This window comes from Leptonychotes weddellii, chromosome 4, assembly GCF_054177405.1.
Source record: "Leptonychotes weddellii isolate Sample4059 chromosome 4, ASM5417740v2, whole genome shotgun sequence".
Lineage (NCBI taxonomy): Eukaryota > Metazoa > Chordata > Mammalia > Carnivora > Phocidae > Leptonychotes > Leptonychotes weddellii.
In genome coordinates, this window is record NC_138372.1 from 70742306 (window position 1) to 70754860 (window position 12555).

The 12555-nt window shown below is 45.8% G+C and overlaps 1 protein-coding gene across 12 annotated transcripts in view; it reads left to right on the forward strand.

Moving 5' to 3' along the window:
• TGFBR3 (transforming growth factor beta receptor 3) overlaps positions 1–12555 on the forward strand; it is a 250516-nt gene that overhangs the window by 137713 nt on the left and 100248 nt on the right. For all 12 annotated transcript variants that reach the window (XM_081818777.1, XM_081818779.1, XM_081818780.1 and 9 more), the window contains exons 5-6: positions 6904–7087; positions 11657–11825. In XM_081818777.1, the coding sequence (XP_081674903.1) occupies positions 6904–7087; positions 11657–11825 (353 nt within the window). The remainder of the gene's footprint in view (positions 1–6903; positions 7088–11656; positions 11826–12555) is intronic.

A 12555-nucleotide genomic window follows, 5' to 3' on the forward strand; every position in this document is an offset into this window, starting at 1 on the left:
TCAACAAGCAATTACCGAGTCCCTGCTTTGTGCCAAGCTCTGTGCCAGGCCCCAGGGATTTAGAATGAACAAGGTGCTTTCTTGGCCCTCCTGGTGGTGTTCTTGTGTCAGGTTTGCTGATAGTCACAGTTCATGTGAGAGAGGGGCTAGACTAGAGGTGTGACAAGACACCTGTGCCCCACTCCACCCTGAGGAGAGGAGAGGCGTCAGGGAGGCTTGGGAAGAGCGGTCCAGGTGGGGAGCAGGATGTAAAAATACTTCAGAGCCTGAAGCAGCAGAATGTGTCTGCCGCTGAGTGATTCCATATGGTGAGTAGATGGGGGAGGGGTGGGGAGTGGGGCAGGGAGAGGCTCTCTCTGGTCATATGCCATCTAAGATGCTTAGATACTACCCTGCATCATCATGTGTTGACTTTTTAGAAAGATCCCTCAGGTGCCAGGGTGGAGGAAGGACATAGGATTGGCGGCTTGGAAGATAGGAGGTGATTGTAATCCTTGAGATACAGGTTGCTTGAGATATTCGAACCAAAAGTGGGGTGGTAGCATGGCAAGAACCTATAAATAAGGTGGAGAATGGGGGATGGAATAAATAGCCTTGGAAAGTTTCTGCCGTTTTATCTGAATATAAAATCCTTGCTCTTCACATTTTCTTAAACAATTCCATATTCACTCATGTAGTTATTTTCTTTGCAATTGTGATTGTAACCCCTCCTTGTATGAGAAAAAATATTTTTTGGTTGTCGTTATTCTCTTTATATCTAGGTTCTTCCACAGACTTTAACCCAAGCCAGACTCTAATGAGGATACCATACCATGAAGATGAGGTAGGGACTAGGGAATGACCAGTGGAGGGATGACAGTGATAGAGCATGTCTTTATTTCAGCAGGACTCCAGGCAGGTTCTAGCACAATGCCCTTAGAGATGAGGTGAGGACAGTTCTGTGGGGTTAACTTTGTAGTTGCTAAACAACCTGGGACCCCAGCAAGTGCTGTTCAGCATGCTGGGGTCAGCATGAGAGTGTACCTGAAAGTCCACAGACCTTAGCCTGGTCTTACTCCACTGCTCAGGGATTCAGATGAATGTGTACAAGGCACCGTGTATGAAATACAGCGATGTTGACAGCTAACAGAATGAGGATTTTTATGTGTTCTCCACAGACTTCAAATATGGGTCTAAGGAATAAATATAAAGCTTTGTATTTATATGAAAGAGTTACTAGTATAAGGGAAGGATGCAAAAAGCCTCGACCCGATAAAATCAAGACCTGGGGATTTAGGTCCCAGCATCTCCACCAGCACCTCCCTGGTGTGAGCTGCCACCCTTTCTCCCCGGGGTTATTGCAGAAGTCTACTCCTGGACTCTTGTCTCCCTTCAGTCTAGACTGGCCAGAGCAGCCAGAGTAATTCTGTTAAAATGTTTGTTAGCTGTTTTCATGAACTCTCAGTGGTGGCCCATCTCACCCAGACTAAACACCACAAGTCCTTAGCAGCAGGGTAAGGTTGGGTAAAGGTAAGGTCAGATTGGACCTCCTGGTCTCACTGACCTCTCTGACCTTCTCACCTACCTGTCCCCCACTCCACCCCCCACCGCTCCGCCCACCCATCCCAGTGCTCCGGCCACACTGGCCTCCCTGCTCCCCCTCCCCCTCGCCCAACCTTTACACTTACTGCTGTTTCAACCACAGATGCTTTCCTTCTGACGTCCATCCGCAGGGCTTGCTGTCTCTCTCTTTCAGGGCTTTAACTGCTCAAGCATGACTTTCTCAGTTGGACTTTCCCCATGACAGCACTTAAACCTTCTCTTCTCTCTCCATAGCACTTCTTAGGCTATTACATATTTGACTTACTTACCATGCTCCTCTGACTTCCTTACTAGACTGTAAGCTCCACAAGGATGGGGAGTTTTGTCTGTCACCTTCTGTACTATTATCCCAGCATCTCCAGCGGTGCCTGGCATAGTGGAAGCAGGTGCTCAATAAATATTTGTCACAAGTATGTTTAAGGTATAAATTAATGAATATGCGATACCAGTCAGCTGATAGAAAAGCTAATGTGATTTTGGGCCTCATTAAGGGTCCACGTATATATGTAAAGAGGTGTAAGGAATTGGCTCACATGATTATGGAGGCTAGCAAGTCCCCAGTTCTGCAGAGTCTGTCCCAGTTTGAATCCGAAGGCCAGCAGGCTACTGTAGAACCAGGAAGAGCTGATGTCCCAGTTTGAAGGAGATGAGTTTGTCAGGCAGGAGAATTTTCTCTTACTCAGAGGGAAGGGTCAGGCCTTCAACTGATTTGAGGCCCACCCATGTTAGGAAGGGCAGTCTGTTTTACTTAGTCTACTGATTTAAATGTTAATCTCATCCACAGACACCCTCACGGAAATACTCAGAATAATGTTTGACCAACTATCTGGGCACCCTGTAGCCCAATCAGGTTGACACAGAATTAACCATTCCAGTGCATTTGCCAGACCGCACCCCAAACCCCAAGTCTTGTCCCAGGCACCACATTTCTGAGACTGTGCTGGTGAAGATCTGAAAACCACAGTATCTGGGGAGGAGTTGAGGGGGCTGGAAATAGTGCCCCGAAGAACCGAAGTCATGATCGGGGTCAAATGACATCTTCAAACATTTGAAGACTTGTCTCATGGAGAAAAAAAGAAGGAATGCTTGGTCTGGAAGGCATAGCTCAGGCACTTGGGTGGAAGGCAAAGCTTACAGAGAGAACAGAAATCTGCCTTGGGAGCTAATGAGGTGTTCTTTGTGGCAGGGTTAGCTCAGAGGCCAGCTCTGACCAGGAGTCAGAAGTCTCCTGTTCTGGTCTTGCTCCAGTGCTGATTCTCTGACCTTGGGTAGGCCAGTAGCTTCTCTGAGGTTTCTTCCTCTCTACTGTGGAAATCATAGTAGCCTCGTTCACAGGTCGCCCCGAGGATCGGATGGAAATAACATTACCTCCTAAATCTCGGTGGGGGTTGGGGGAAGCCTTTGTCCACGTCCAGCTTTTTCAGAGCCAGGAGAACGGGTGGTCAGGAGGAGTGCTGACTAACCCCTTGCCACAGCAGAAAATTTCCACTGACCTGCAGTCAGGGACACTTCACTGCCTCTGGCAGCTTTGCTTTCTTCATATTGGAATGTGCCTGAGGAGTGGCAGCTCACTGCTTTTCCAGATTCCTCAGCCGTGAGTGTATGAACCTAGTTGCCGCTGGCCCAGGAGAACACAGACTTGAGCGGAGTTGATGGTACTTGGAGGGATCAGCCAGGAGTTGCCCCTTCTTGGAGAACCAGCCATGCCATAGGATTGCTTTTCTGTGACTTGAGGATACATTTCCAAGTTGCTCCCTATTTCTTCTCTCATTTACACGGCACAGCCCACCTTCCACTCTGAAGAAACATACTCTCTGTAAAACGCTTAAAACTCAAGGGTTTTATTTTATAGCTGTCACATGAATGAGGACAAAAGGAGTGGAGCATCGAGGGATGCTTGCCTAAACATTCAGAACTGTGCTGGCAGAGGGACAATGGCCTTTGCACTGTTGTGGGTTTTTTCGGTGACAGGCTTGATAAAAATGGCTTTTTAGCACAAGTGAAAAGAAGATTTTACTACAGTGCTTAAGTCATAAAAATCAGATAAACACTGAAGTTCAGTGTTGGCGAGTAACTAAGCCTCGGAGGATTTGGACACAGGTTGGCATGGTTATTGTTTGGCAGGTAAACGGTTCAGGAACTTTTTCTTAGGCAGGCATTGTCAAAACAAGGTTGAAGCTTAACCGTCCCCACTGGTTTTGCTTATATAGAACTGGCATCAGGACATTTGGCAAGTGTCATTACCACAACTCACAGCACTTCGTGGTGCCTGATACATAGTAGGTGTGCAGGACGTGGCAACTATTGTTCGAGGTCATGGCTTATGTCCAGTGTCGTAATGATTAGTTCTGGGCTTTCTGGGCCAATACAAACCAGGGAGCTTCCCTTGTTCTTTATTAAGTACTCGACAGCCCAACTTCTAGCATAGAGAGGGCTGTCAATTTGGGGATCCAATCTGGGAATCCAGTAGATATTTGAATGTTACTAATATGTGGTCAGTTCAAAGTGTAGGCCAGGATTTCTCAGTCACAGTACTATTGACATTTTGGATAATTCTTTTTTTTTTCTAAAGATTTTATTTATTTATTTGAGAGAGAGAGAGAAAGAACATGAGAGAGGGAAGGGTCAGAGGGAGAAGCAGACTCCCCGCTGAACAGGAAGCCTGATACGGGACTCGATCCTGGGACTCCAGGATCATGACCTGAGCCGAAGGCAGTCGCTTAACCAACTGAGCCACCCAGGCGCCCCAACATTTTGGATAATTCTTGATTGTGGGGGCTGCGCTGTGCATTGTAGGATGTTTAGCAGCATCCCTGGGCTCTATTCGCTAGATAGCTCCTCCCTCCCAATTGTGACAATAAAAAATACTTCCAGACATTGCCAAAAGTCCCAAGGGTGACAAAATCACCCCAGTTGAGAACCACTGGTATAGAGGAAGCTGCAAGGTACCCACACTACCTCTGACCTATAATAATGCTTTTCAAACTATGGATCACTCAGTACCAACTAACGCAGGGCTTCTCGACCGTGGCTGACCTTGGGAATCCCTCAGGGAGCCTTAAAATATTCCGATGTCTGGGTCCCATCCCAAAGATTCTAATTGGTCTGGGATGTGGCCTGGACCTTAGGATATTTTAGAAGCTCTTAAGTGCTTCTACTTTTCAGCCAAGAGTGAGACCACAGCATTAGTAGGTCATGGAATCAATTTGGTGAAGAACTTCTTTGCTAGCATTTAAAACAATACAGTAGTGCCCCCTTACCTGCAATTTTGCTTTCCGTGGTTTTTTTTTTTTTTTTTATCGGTGGTCAGCTGCAGCCTGGAAACAGACGATCCACCTTCTGACAAATTGTCAGGAGGCCAGTGGTAGCCTAACACTGCATCACAATGCCTGTGTCATTAACCTCACTTCATCTCCTCACATAGGCATTTTTTTTAAGATTTATTTATTTATTTTAGGGAGAGAAAGAGCGAGCGCACAAGCAGGGGGGAGGGGCCGAGGGGGAGAGAGAGAGAGAGTCGCAAGCAGCATCCCGATGAGCGTGGAGCCCAACATGGGGCTCGATCTCATGACCCTGAGATCATGACCTGAGCCGAAATCAAGAGTCGGACACAACCAACTGAGCCGGCCAGGAGCCCCTCCTCACGCAAGCATTTTATCATCTGACATCATCACAGGGTGAATATAGTATAACAAGATAGTTTGAAGAAGACCACATTCACATAACTTTTGTTTATAACATATTGTTTGTTTTTTTTTATTTTATTTATTCACTTGAGACACAGAGATACAGAGAGGGAGAGAGAGAGCATGAGCAGGCAGAGAGGCAGAGGGAGGAGGAGAAGCAGGCTCCCCGCGGAGCCGGGAGCCCGATGCGGGGCTCGATCCCAGGACGCTGGGATCATGACCTGAGCCGAAGGCAGACGCCCAACCATCTGAGCCACCCAGGCGCCCCTATAACATATTGTTTTAATTGCTCTGTTTTATCACTAATAATCTCTTACTGTGCGTCATTTATAAATTAAACTTTATTATAGTTATGTATGTATAGGAAAAAAATGGTATATGTAGGGTTCAGTACTGTCTGTGGTTTCAGGCACCCATTGGGTGTCTTGGGAGGTGTGCCCCACAGATAAGGGGAGACTACTATATATACATATAATTGAATGGAAAATATTAAGGCCAGCACAATAGTTAGGATAAGTACCATTTTGTATGTACGTTAAGCTTGAAAACACTGCTGTAAGCAATCGAACCATAAGCAAAATCCGTGTTCTCAACCTGCTTTTAGTCTGGTTATTTATAATCCCTTCAGAAACTATTTTGCTTTTTGTTAGTGGTAAATTGTTAATGTGAAATTTAATACATTTATAGTTGTGTGACTTAGGAATTTATGAACCTTTTTGCTGACAATTTGAGGTTTCACCCTGGATATTAATAAAACCAGTTATTTTTGCAAAAGCTAGCCAATTAAGATGACGTGCATATTTTCACCAACTAAATTTGATTACAGTGCAGCAACAAGATGATAATTTTCCTCCTTTGTATGTGTTAATTATATATACCATGATGTGCTAGGTCAGCAATTGTCTAAATACATCGAGCAAGAATGTGGCACTTGCATAAATCATCCTGAAAGTTTTATGAGGATCAGTCTAACAGCCTCTTGACTTCATTATCTGTGGGTATTTGAGGGTTTACACAATAAACGGTAACATACATGCATCTTTCTTCTAGGAAGCAGTGTAATGTGGTAGAAGACTGGCAGTCTCCAGTCATTCTTTTTATCTCCGTGTTCAGGAGAACATAAACCAAAGGGGGATTCTTGCTGTGTCTCCGTGGTGGTGACTGTCGGTAGATGCTATGGTCGTGGAAGACCTAGAAGTGAAGTTTACTTGCTACTGGGACTTTGGATTGCTTGTCCTGATCTTGAAGCCCACTACGAGCCCATGACAACACTCACCAAGACTTTCTGCTCGACTTGAAACCCATTACTTGAAATTACTTCAATGTAGATATCAGAAAAAAACAGCAATGATAATTCACAATGCACTCTGCAAGTCTCTCATCACAGAGTTCTTTGAAAATTCTTACGTACGTCCTGCATCATTGGTAGTTTTATTGTTTTCTGGGAGAAGTAGCCTTGGGACTGTTTCTTGAATCAGCTGCTGAAATAAGATGATCTGCCTGTATAACAAAGAGAAGAGGTTGGATTGAGAAATACCCATTGGTTGATAAGTGCCTTCTCTAATTAAGATTCAGCTCCCGGTGACTGCACCACATTAAATATGTATGTTCCTCTATTCTATTCTATTTCCTCTAGGTGTCTCAGGGTTCCATGGTCCAATTTTCATCAGGAAACTTCTCCTTGTCAGCAGAAACAGAAGAAAGGAGCTTCCCCCATGGAAATGAACATCTGTTAAATTGGGCTCGAAAGGAGTACGGAGCAGTCACTTCATTCACTGAACTCAAGATAGCAAGAAACATTTATATTAAAGTGGGAGAAGGTAAATTTTATGTGGTTTCAATTAATGACTGATTTATGACAATCAGTTGTTTTCTTTTCAGAGAGCAGGTGGTTAGGGCAAGGAATCATAGAATTACAGAATGTTGGAGCTGGCAGGGACCCGGGAGATCATTGGGCCTGCTCCCCTCATGCTCCCTCCTTCCCTTTTTCCTTCGGAGGAAACAGGCCTGGTAACAGCCAAGCAGGAAATGGGGAGTAGCATGGTTGAGAGAGGAGGAGGTTGTGGTGTAGGGTTTAGAAGACATCCATGCACAGAAGTCAGAGTAAGGGAAGGGTGAGAATCTGAGGTGAGGGAAAGGAGGTGATCACTAATGGAAAGAAGGAAGAGTTGCCAGAATGAGTCAACAGTTAGGGCATCCCCTTACCTATTAACCTGCAAACATTGGAAGCCAATGTTAGTTTATGGTCTTGAAACATCAGTTAGATTTTGGACAATAGCAGAGGAAAAGTGTTTGAATATATTTTTAATACCCATGCCAGTTACAAGGACAAAATTATTGGAGAACGGAACTGTGTGGCCTCGATCAGAGATGGCCCATTTTAATTTCCTTGCCTTGCAGAAGGATATATATATCTGGTCAGTCAGCTTGAAGGCCCATTTTTAAAAATAACTTGTTTCATCATTATTTTTAGTTGAGTATATTTGGAGCCCCCCTAAGTTACTAGAAATAACAACTCTTGTGAATGAGTTCTTGTTATAGTCAGGTGATTATGTGAAAACTGCATGTCACATTGGCAGCGTCCATCTGCTTTCTGTTGAATTCTGCAGCACTTGCCACCTCTAACACAGGCAGCTTGACAGCACAGCATGGGTTATTGAATGCTTGCTCTTGGCCCGTTCTCATACCTGGGCTGTGTGACGGGTGCAGGAAAGGCAGACCCTGGTGCTGGAGTGTGTGCTGTGTGCAGAGGCCACATCGGGTGCTTTTCCCATGGACCCCACTGAACCTCTCTAGCAATCCTAGGAGGAAACCATTATTTCCACCATTTTACAGAGGGGTTAGTGGTGGGTGAAGCTAGCTTGCTCAAATCCACATTATTAGCAAGGGGTGAAGCCAGAATTCAAACCCAGGTTTCCTGACTCTTGAGTCTAATGCTTGTTTCCTGATGCCGTATAGTAAGTCTTAGCCAAGTAAGCGCAACCTAAAAATGCAAGTAGGCACCTGGATGGAAAGACTTGTTTCACAGAGTAGAGAGAAGAATTTTAGATGAGTGTTGGACTCAAAAAGTTGAAGTTTGTTACTGGACTCTGAGGGTGGTCAGGTAGCTTATAATAGAAGTCAAATCCCATTGGAACAAAATGAAAAACCTCTTTTAACAAAGATTCTAAGCCCTGCCAGTGGTCTGCGTTTCTGAAGCAGAACTCTAGTAGCATAAAAGAATGCTGACTATTCACCCTTCCCCCGCTAGAATTTGTTAGAATAAGAAAATGTATTACAGTAACACTTAGAATGTTGAGCTGTTCTCCTGACAGTGCATGAACTTCTATGTGCAGTCGTCGCCTGCCTTGAGAGTGAGGAGTTTAGTGATGTCCCCAGGGCCACACGCTGAGCCAGGGAAGAACTTAAAGGACCTGGTGTCCAGCCCAGTAAAAGCTGATGACTCCTTGATAACACCTTTGGAGCCCTTAAACTTGATTCCAGCCACCAGTTGGGTATGAGTCACTGGTAGACAGCATGGAGAAGAGCAGTTGGGAGAAATGAGGGTCCTTGGTTAGGTTGGTGGACCACAAGGTGATGTCGTCTATCACCATGGATCAGGCTCCACTGAGCAGGACTCATCAGCCAGCTTCCCAGAACCTGACTTGTCTCTACCTTGCTTGAGTCCAGGGATCCCAGGCCATGAGCCTCCTCTTGCTGTATCCCCAGTGGCTCTCAAATATGGTTCCCCCCCCAGCAGCATCCTCATCACCTGGGAACTTATTAGAAATGCCAATTCTTGGGCCCACCCAAGACTAACTGGATTGAAAACTCTGGGGGTGGGGTCTAGCCACCTGTGTTTTAACAAGCATTCCTGGTGATTCGGATACATGCTAACATTAGAGAACTACTACTCTAACCTGCATTACTAGAGTGGAAGAATCGAGGAGTTTCAGTTCTTATCCCAACCAGTCTCGTTAACTGTGAGACTTCAAGCAACCCTCTGATTTGCCACCTATGCCTCAGTTTCCACAGCAAGAAAATGAGGAGTTTGCATTACCCCCCATGTTCCCAGAGTATATCATTCTAGGTTGCAAAGTCATTTGTCAGTCCTTTCCTAAAATACAAATAAGCATGTGACTTTTTTCCCCAAAAAACTTGCCAGGTTTCTACGCGGGGATTCCCCTTTGTGGTTTCCTTTCTACTTGGCAGTTGGTGTAAGTTTTGATGCCAGGCGTGCGGAAGGTCGTTTGGGGGAGAAAGAACTCATACGCACACATGTATACACAACAGAGAGTGATCAGCTTATTCAACTTAGTGACAGTGGCATCTGGGACCAACCCTTAATAACGGCAACTTTTAAACAAACCTTTCCTAGACACAACGTGGGTGAGTTTTTTGTTGTTTGTCTCAGATCTCACATCATTGTTTGTCAATTCAGGAAACCTACACCATGTGCCCACTCTACGCCAGATGCAAACCAGGCACACCTGTGAACTAGATGGATCTACAGGCCAGAGTCCCAAGAGGGTCCTAGTCTCTTGAGTTCCGGACTAGCTTTTCTCTGACCCATACACACCCCCTCTGATTCTTGATTCCATTTCAGTCTTGCCACCCGGGTATCATTTTCCATCCTGTGATCTGGGGGAGGCATCCGCAGGCCTGCAGCTGCACGGTGTGCATTCCTCATCTGTTCATCTGGCAAAACCCTCAGCAGATGTGGGGGTGGGGGGAGGCTGCTCCAGCCGCCGGAGTCAGCGGAGCCCTGGCCTCTTCTCTCTGAGGGGGTCTGTAGGGAAGAATGCAGGGTGAAGAGCCTGCCTGCTGGGGCCTCTTGAGCTCCTCTGGTCCCCGCTGGTCTCGGCCTGGTGCCGAGGGCGCCACGGTGCCTGCAGCCGGGATGCCTCCACGTGCGCTGTAGACTTCAGCACGAGGGAGGTGATGCAGACTTGGGGGGGGGGTTGGGAGCAGGGCAGCATCAACCCAATCTGGGGACCTCCTGGGCCGATCCCGCTCTCCTGAGTGAAACCTGCACATGAATTTGAACCCCAGCATCCTGTCTGTTAAATGAAAGAGGCAGAAGGTTGTTTCATTAACGTGCCAGGGCTCTGATTAATTACCCCTTCTGAAAAAAAGTTTGCTACACCTAGAACTTCCTTGACACTGGTCCCAGCTGTCACATGGCCAGCATTTTCAAGTTCTGTTTAAACATTTAAACCACTGGCTGGAAATCCCATCAAGCGCAGTGCTGTGTAAACTGGAGTATCTTCAGACTCTCGGTACTTGTGTTGCTTTCCCTGGTGGAGGTGATGAGCAGCCCTCAGCACAACGAGATGATGTTTGTGAAAGCACCTTGTAAACTGTAAAGTATTACCAAAGTATTAGTCATCTGCGTCAAGATTGTGAGAAAGAGTGGAAGTCTGCCCTCATTGTTTGCCCCGAACTCCTTCCTTCAGTCTTTAGATCTGTAGTGTTGTGGTGAATAAATATGAGGGAATGACTAATTCTCCATAGCAGGCCAGAGAATTAATTAGGTGCTTGGTTCTCCTATTAATTGAAATAACAAATATCCAAGGAGGAGCATATCTGGGGAATAGGAAATAACAAATATCCAAGGAGGAGCGTATCTGGGGAATAGGAAATAACAAATATCCAAGGAGGAGCATATCTGGGGAATAGGAAATAACAAATATCCAAGGAGGAGCGTATCTGGGGAATAGGATAGATCATGATTTCAGTAGTGAGTATGCAGGCTATGAACTACCTATTGGATTTTATGTGCTTGGTAGACAGAAGACAACACAAGTCTGCAACTCAGAAAAGGAGTGATGATCTAGGTGCAAGTTGAAGCCCTGGGAGTGATGGAGATCATCTGGGAAGAATATGAGATGAAACGGGGATTGAGGAAGGAACGGGGTTCTCAGCCTTGGTTTTGTATCAGAATCAACTATGGAGCTCTTCAAAAAGAAAGCTTCCTAGGCGGCCCCCACTCCCGCCCCAGATCTTCCAAATCAGAATCTCTGGGATGGGGTCCCAAATGGGTGGATTCTGGTGTGCACCGAAGATTGAGGATTGCTGGTGTTTAAAGAATGGGCAGAGGAGGAGGAACCAGGGAAAGAGACAAGAGATAGGTCAGAGGAAGTGGATGAGGACAAAGCAGTCTCACAGAGAACAGGAAAGGAGAAGGTTTAGACCCAAAGAGACCAATAGAGTTGGTCAGTAGGAGGTCACTGGCGACCATATGGGAGGCATTTCAGGGCCATGGCTGAGGAGTTCTAAGGCACTTCCTAGGGCTTGTGTTTCCCTGTGTCCTGAACCTGCTCAGTGTCACTGTCGCCTTCTTCCCTTCGATTCTGGTTACCACGTAGCTCAGCGGTTTGACGGATTATCCTGGGCTTCTTTACTTTCAGATCAAGTGTTCCCTCCCACATGCAACATAGGGAAGAATTTTCTCTCGCTCAATTACCTTGCTGAGTACCTTCAGCCCAAAGCAGCAGAGGGTTGTGTGATATCCAGCCAGCCCCAGGATAAGGAAGTACACATCATTGAGTTAATTACCCCCAACTCTAACCCCTACAGGTAAGTGAGTGTGATTGTGTGTGTGTGTGTGTGTGTTTTGAACGGAGAAGAGATGAAAGGGGTGCCTGGATGGTGCAGTCAGTTAAGCGTCCAACTCTTGGTTTCTGTTCAGGTCATGGTCTCCCGGTCATGACATTGAGCCCGTGTAGGACTCCTGGCTCAGCGCAGAGTGTGCTTGAGAGTCTCTCCCTCTCCCCCTACCCCTCCCCCCCTTGCTCTCTCTCCCTTTCTCTCTCTCAAATAAATAAATAAAATCTTAAAAAAGAGAGAGAGAGATGAAATAAAGATCTTTACTGACTTGAGGCAGAGAGAGGTACAACCCTTCCTGCGTAGAAGGTTAGATGCTTTGGGTGAATTAACAAGTTTTGAAAAAGGGAGTGAAGACACCAATTGGTATATTTTATTTTCTACACCTGTCTCTAGATCCCCTATATTCTAGATAAGTTTCTGAAGCCTCTTCTGAACTTCTGGGCACTGATATCTCCTTTGAGGTTATCCCTGATAAAAAATAATTATATGCCTTATTAACATAATTATAATTTTAATAGCATTCTGTTTTTAATAAAATTCTGTTCCTAGCATTCTTTTTTTTTTTTTTAAAGATTTTATTTATTTATTTGAGACAGAAACAGAGAGCACGAGAGGGAGGAGGGTCAGAGGGAGAAGCAGACTCCCCGCGGAGCAGGGAGCCCGATGTGGGACTCGATCCCGGGACTCCAGGATCATGACC